Source organism: Lolium rigidum, chromosome 7 (genome assembly GCF_022539505.1).
Source record: "Lolium rigidum isolate FL_2022 chromosome 7, APGP_CSIRO_Lrig_0.1, whole genome shotgun sequence".
Classification (NCBI taxonomy): Eukaryota; Viridiplantae; Streptophyta; class Magnoliopsida; order Poales; family Poaceae; genus Lolium; species Lolium rigidum.
Genome location: NC_061514.1, coordinates 122,188,865 through 122,196,210, shown reverse-complemented (window position 1 = coordinate 122,196,210; position 7,346 = coordinate 122,188,865). Strand labels below are relative to the sequence as shown.

Here is a 7,346-nt window from a genome sequence, read left to right as displayed (position 1 = left end):
TATGAATGAAGTTTTCAAGTGTAGGGAGAGAAGAATGATTTAATGAGATAAAGTATGGAAACAAGATCAATCTTGGGTATGCCCATGTCACCCCAAGAAGTATCCAAGAGGTACAAGCGTCAAAGCTTGGAGATGCCTTGGGCATCCCCTCTTCATCAACAAAGTATCAGGTCATCTTTCTATGCGCTATATTTTTATTGCTTCATACGCCATGTGGTGTTCTTGGAGCATCTTTATTTTTGTTTTTAATTTAGTTTTATTTTGTTTGCTGTATCATATGGTTGGATCCCGGCATATTTGTTTTGGATAAAGACACGCCCTTATTGTTCTGCGAGTGTTCTAGTTTGCTAATACTGCGTTTAGCTCTTGCTCTTTCACTCGAATTATGTTCAGAACTCGTTAGTATTCTTTATTTATGTATGATTAGCTCTCTGGTCCATGTTGTTTTTCATCTCTGAGAGTTATTTCAAATAAGTTGATTGGTGTTGGAGACGAGTAAAATGTTTCATGCCTATGGTGATGCAAAAGGAAGCTTGTCTAGACTGTGGCATAGACTTTGGCATGTCATGTTGGATGTTATTCTTGTTATATTCTTAATATTTATTGTTGTAGCATGAATTATCTCAAATAGCTGAGAGTGCATAATGTGCTATTGAAATAATCATGTGTTGTTTCCATCATACAAAGCATAATATTGTGCTATTCTCCTTTGATGTTTTATTGGGTTGACTACTTGACTTGGCACATGCTTATACCATGTTATGAATATAACCAGTCAACTAAATCCTCTATGATCATTTAATTTTTGACTTGTAATATCACTTATGCTTTGATTAATAATGTTTTGTCACTATGCATTATTATGGCCATTATTGCTCTCTTAGTTGTTCGCTCCCAGTCTTATGCTAGCCTTCGCCTCTACTGAGTATGAACTCTACTCGTGCATCTAACCACTAAAAACCAAAGTTTGCCAATTGTGTCCACCATATCTACCTAATAGCATTATTGCTATTCCAAGTATATTCATCATGTTTCTATTTATCTTCCAAATTAAATTTTGGCATGAGAAAATTAGTTAGTAAAGCTATCGCGAACTTGATGGCACATTTACTTTCTTGCACTTAATGAACTTGAGCCATTGTGACTATATTATAAAGTTTATATGTTTACAAATTGCGAGTTGGGAGTTAGCCCAACCATGCTTTCATGGGAAACGCTTTGAACATTGCACTTATTCCTATTTAGTTGATGTCATGTTCTTTTGTTTATGGATGCCTAGCGGTGCAAAATGAAATGGAAACTTGTAAGTCCATGGAGTTTGTATATATGTTAGAGAAATGCATGGGCCGCCAATTTAAGACATGCATCATTCATGGTGAAAATTTACAGCGAACCATAGTGAGCATTCACTGAAGCATCTTCAATAAAAAGCTATACCCATAGTAAATAAAAGGATTACTGAGATGCTTATTGTCTGTTTGTCTTGTCATTTTGGCATGAGATTGCTCCTACGCGGAGTACTTCTATATCATGGGACATGAGGTACTCCATTGACGTTCTCGATGATACAGTATACTTACAATGAAAAGAACTTATTTGGGACCTAAGTTGAGTAGCATGGGGTTTAGGTACTCGTATTCAAGGGGCATGAGATTTTCAACTTGTGATTTGTCAAGCATATAACTCATATTTTCCCTCACATTAACTTTAACCATTCAAGATGCTTATGATAGGGGCAATGAGAGCTCAAAGCTAATGAGTACCATACTTTTTTGGAAGGTTTATAAAACTAGTTAATCTTGCTTCCTCTACAAAGAGTCTTTCTTTTATTTTTATGTTGAGTCTTCATCTTCTACTTATGCACCAATTAAGAGAGCATAGTTGTCATTCTTAGTGCAATGTGCATAGTCCCAAAATTATTATTGATTGATTAGTGATTATGATATTGCTTGTTCTTAAATTACTTGTATCTAGTCACCCTTTGAACTTTAAAGGTGTCCTGGTATTTATGTTTTGCTACTTCATAAAGGACAAGCTGAGTACCACTTTGCTATGTTTTCTCTATGCTCATAAACAAACAGTTGCTTTCAATGCACAATTATTCATGATCCTTTGTTTGAGTTACTTCTCATGTTATAACATGGTTGCTAAGTTATATTGTTAGTATTATATCTATCATGCCTATGTTTAGAGTACTTTGATCCCAACTTATAATGCTTTACAATAACTTGATCAAGATTGTGTTGGCTTCATGTCACCACAAAAGTTATTTTTGTTATCACTTACCTACTCGAGGATGAGCAGGAGTTAAGCTTGGGGATGCTGATGCGTTGCAAACATATCTATAATTTTTGATGCTCCATGCTTGCTTTTCACCAATTTATATATGTTTTGCTCACACTTCGTTGCACTTTTATACATTTTCCGGCACTAACCTATTAACAATATGCCACAGTGCCAGTTCCTTGTTTTCTGTTGTTTTGTATTTCAGAAAAGTTGTACAGGAGATATTCTCGGAATTGGACGAAACAAAAGACGAAGTCAATATTTTACCGTAACGAAGACAGAGTCCACAGGGGACAGAGAGGACGCAGGGGGGCCAGACCATGCCTTGGCGTAGCCTAGCCTGGGCCCACGCCAAGGGGTGGTGTGGGCCACCATGGACTCCACCGGCCTCGCCCTTCCGCCTATTTATTCACGATCTCGGGAAAAACCTAAACACCCGAGTCTCCATCCATGAAAAGTTCCGTCGCGGTCGCTAACGCAGAACCTAGCTCGGGAGGGTTCAGCAAACCGGTGAGATTGACAACCTCACTGTAAGTTGGGGCAAAATACTTTGGTTGTGTTGTGTGCAGGTTCCACGTTGTTGCTGACGCCGGTAGTGCGCCCTACCACTCATCAGCTAGCAACACCTTCAGAAGTCACGCCTTTCTCTTACTGGTCAATTGAACCTTGGTTTCTTACTGAGGGAAAACTTGCTGCTGTGCTCATCACACCTTCCTCTTGGGTTCCCAACGAGATTGCCAACTTCCACGGCAGCACCATCAAGTTTCTCAATCTTTTATTGTTGATTGGTACTCCCAAGTATTTCATAGGGAGTAAACCAGATTTACATGTAAAAATTCTCTCAAAACCCCCTTCTCTTTCTAAAGCTTCCTCTAGGCAGTAAATATCACTCTTATGGAAGTTGATTTTCAATCCTAACATCTGTTCAAATAAACAGAGAATTACTTTCAGATTTCTTGCCTGATCCAGGTTATCTTCAAGGAGGAGAATGGTGTCATCTGCATAATGTAGAACTGCAACCCCTCCTTCCATCCGATCTGTGCCTAGCCCAGTCAATAAACCCTCCTCTTGTTCTCTCTTAATAAGGACTGCAAGTATATCCACAACAAGGTCAAAAAGAAGTGGGGAAAGGGGATCCCCCTTATACGTTGCAAACGTATCTATAATTTTTTATGCTCCATGCTCGTTTTACACCAAGTGCTATATGTTTTGTTTACAGTTCATGACATTTTTATGCATTTTTTGGAACTAACCTATTAACAAGATGCCACAGTGCCAGTTCCTGTTTCTACTGTTTTTGTATTTCAGAAAAAGTTGTTATGGAAATATTCTTGAAATTGGACGAAACAAAAGCCGAAGTTCCTATCTGTCACGAAGTCGGAGTCCAAAGGGGAGACGGAGAAGAGCCGGGAGGCGGCCACACCACCCATAGGCGCAGGCCCCCTGGCCGCGCCTAGGCATGGTGTGGGCCGCTCGGGCGCCCACCGACATCGCCCTTTCGCCTATATATTGCTCCCGACGCGAAAAGTCTAAAAGAATCAGCCTCCATCCACGAAAAGTTTCGTAGCTCCGCCGCCATCGAAGACAAGTTTCGGGGGACAAAAGTCTCTGTTCTGGTACCCTGTCAGGACGGGGAATTGCCCCCGGAGCCATCTCCATCAACTTCACCGCCATCTTCATCTCTGTTGCTGACTCCCATGATGAGGAGGGAGTAGTTCTCCCCCGAGGCTGAGGGCTTTACCGGTAGCTATGTGTTTTATATCTCTCTCCCATGGTGTGATCTTTATGTGATCATGGGCTTTGTAATCTAGTTGAATAAGTAGATGTTACTCTTTATCTATTATGCTGCTGAAGTGGTTTTATTATTGTGATCTCCGGTGACACCTTGCCCCACGGTGTGAAGGTGACAGTGTGCACACCGTGTGTGTCTCTTAGACTAAAGATTACAGAAATACTTATCATGAGTTATAATTTGAGTTGGATGTCTCTATGAAATTGTGGTGTTTGTTAGTACTATCTTTGGATGCTCAAAGTGACAGAGTGGAGTGTCCCTAGGTTTGGAACACAAACTTTAAGGAGTGCTTTTGCAGCCCTACACGGTGAATTGGTGTTTGTTATCCAACCGGAGAGTGGTTCAGAGTAGCATAGTAAAGAGATGATATTTATGTATTCAATAATGATATCATTGTTGAGAGTATCCACTAGTGAAAGTAAGATCCCTAGGCCTTGTTTCTAAGCATTGAAACACCGTTTACAACCAGTTCTGCTACATGTTTGCTTGCTGCCATTTTTATTTCAGATTGCAATTACCACTTATAATCATCCATATTATTTGTATTTCACTATCTCTTCGCCAAACTAGTGCACCTATACACCTGACAAGTGTATTGGGTGTGTTGGAGACACAAGAGACTTCTTGTATCTTAATTGAAGGGTTGTTTGAGAGGGATATCTTTGACCTCTACCTCCCTGAGTTCGATAAACATTGGGTGATACACTTAAGGAAAACTTGCTACTGTTCTACAAACCTCTGCACTTGGAGTCCCAACATTGTCTACAAGATTAATCTTCCCGATCACTTGAATGAGTCTATTAACCAAGACTCTTGTGATTATTTTGAAAGACACATCCAGAAGACAAATGGGCCTATATTTTTGTATCATGTGTGCATCATTCCCTTTTGATACTAGGGTTATTACTCCATAGTTTAACCTGGCTACATCTAACTCTCCTTTTTGGAAATCAGTCAACCGTTCAAAAAGAGTTCAAAAAGATCATGCTTCACCAATTCCCAATTGTTATGATAGAATTCTGCATTAAACCCATCTGGGCCAGCTGCTTTGTTTGCTGCTATTTCAAACATAGCAGTTTTTAATTCCTCCATGGTAAAATATTTCATTAGCATTTCACAATCATCTACATTAAGTCTTTCTATTCCTATATTATTAAAACGAATATTAGTTAAATCTTGATTACCAAAGAGTTTTTTTTATAGAAGTCAGTAATATATCTCTTAAGATTTTCCTAACCTTCTATCAACCCCTCATCCTGATTTAAACTAACAATCAAAGTTTTCCTTCTCCTCCCATTTGCCTTGGAGTGATAATATCTAGTGTTATTATCTCCCTCCAACAATTCCTTTTATTTTGCCCTCTGGATCCATTTGATTTCCTCCTCCTTGATAATTGTCTTCGGTTGAGTCTGTATCATTTTTAGCAGCTATCTCTACCTGTGTTAGGCCATACAACTCCCCTTTTTTATCAATTTCATCCAGCTGGATAGCAAGGGCTCCTCTTTTTCTTCCTATATTCCCCCTCAATATTTAGATTCCATCCTCTTAAGGTATTCCTCAGGCACTGAAATCTTTTTCGCCACTTGCCAATGTTTCTATTCCCATAATAAGTTTTGTTCCATACCCCACTTATCACTCCTTTCAGGCCAGGCCTTAGGAACCATCAGTTTTCAAATCTGAAAATTGCATGAGCCTTAGACCTGTCCCCTGTCTTGATCAAAATAGGGGTATGGTCAGATAGTTCACTAGGCATAGTTGTTGCACACACCAATGGAAACTTTTCTTTCCATGATGGTGATACTAAAACCCTATCCAATAATTCATAAGTGGGATCTTCATGGTATTACACCAAGTGAATTTCCTACCTAATTGTATATATTCGTTAGACGTCAAGAATGGCTGCTCTGATGTTTCAGAGCCCACACTAAGTTTCTGTTGACATCCACACACTGCTATAGATAGACCTCGTGAAGCTATGCTGCGGCTTGCGCTGAGTAGTGTGTCCGAGTTTGAACTGAAGCAATCATGGAAGCAATGTTCTGAAAGACTTGGTAGATGATCAATGAAATGTCGTTGCTCATTCTGCCTTGAATTACAGAACCAAGACTGCTCATATATTACATGGTACATACACTGGGAAGAAACAAAGAGAGAGTACTCCTTGATTCCCCATTTGATTCACACAACACACCGCCCGAAAGAAGTCACGGACACACAGATACATTGCTGCTTCTTCTTCGGCCGAACCCATGCAGCTATCCATCGCGTCCGATCAGCTGATGCAAATGCAGCAACCCTCACCACCCACCACGCGCGCGCACCGAGTTCCTAACTGTAGATTATAGTCCGAGCGCGCCGAGCGGCGTCTTGCCCTGTCCGGCCTCGAAGTAGAAGATGAGCATGGCGAGCATAGCGAGGCGCGCGTGCTTGATCTCTGCGAGCTTGAGCCGGTCGAGCTTGTCGGCGTCGGGGATGTAGACGCCGTCCTTGGTGTCGCCACCGAGGCCGAGCGGGTCAAAGAACTTGCCGCCGGGGTAGCCTTGCTCGCCGGTGGAGTTGGAGAAGTTCTCGGCGGTGCGCGACCAGGGCGTGGCCCACTCCACGGACTGCGAGTCCGGGTTGAAGAAGTCGACCCACCGCTTGGACTCCACCCACCCCATGAGCAGCAGCTGGGTGCCGAGGAGGGACCCGAAGGAGAAGGGCGCCACCGCGCCTGGCTGCGCGCCGGCCTCGAACCATGCCACGCCGCTGTAGGCCTGGCCGACGAAGATGCCCAGCACGGCCGCCATCGCCCACCGCCCGTGGATCAGCTCCGCCTCCCTGTACCACTTGAGGAACGCCGGGTCCTTGCCGAGGCCAAGGGGGTCGAAGCCGAAGTCGCCGGGGAGCCTGCGACACGCATGCGTTGGGTGAGTCAGCTGCCATTGAGGGAGGCCTCGTGAAGTAATGCAAAGCGAAGAGAAAGAGAGGAGACTTACGAGCCATCGAGCCAGGACGGGTCGATGAACTCGGCGTCGCTCTTGAAAGCGGGGATCCACGACTTCTTGCCGACGGCCGCGGCGACAACCACCACACGGCGCGTCACGGGCTTGGCAGCGGCCCCGACGGCGGCATTGGCGAGCGCGCGCCTCGCGCCGAGGAACGGGTTCTTGAGCACGGCGGTGGCGGAGGTGGAGGCGAGCGCCATTATTGCTGGTCGAGTGCCTTCCGCGGGCGGGCAGAGTGGCTGCTGTTGTTGGAGCGTGCGTGCAACGATTGCGGGGATGCC

The 7,346-nt window shown here is 43.3% G+C and overlaps 1 protein-coding gene across 1 annotated transcript; it reads right to left on the bottom strand.

Moving 5' to 3' along the window:
- Window positions 1-6,134: 6,134 nt before the first annotated feature.
- On the bottom strand, window positions 6,135-7,346 carry LOC124669994 (chlorophyll a-b binding protein CP24, chloroplastic-like). The gene is made up of 2 exons (XM_047206515.1): window positions 7,057-7,346; window positions 6,135-6,967 (listed from the first exon to the last, which is right to left on the bottom strand). Exons 1-2 carry the CDS (start codon window positions 7,263-7,265, stop codon window positions 6,418-6,420), a joined length of 759 nt encoding a protein of 252 aa, XP_047062471.1. The 5' UTR covers window positions 7,266-7,346; the 3' UTR covers window positions 6,135-6,417.

Bases quoted from the DNA above. Each gene is read 5' to 3' on its own strand.
- LOC124669994 (XM_047206515.1), bottom strand. From the start codon at position 7,265: ATGGCGCTCGCCTCCACCTCCGCCACCGCCGTGCTCAAGAACCCGTTC. The intron at 6,968-7,056 runs GTAAGTCTCCTC...TGCGTGTCGCAG, and splicing joins CCGTCCTGGCTCGATGGCTC to GCTCCCCGGCGACTTCGGCT.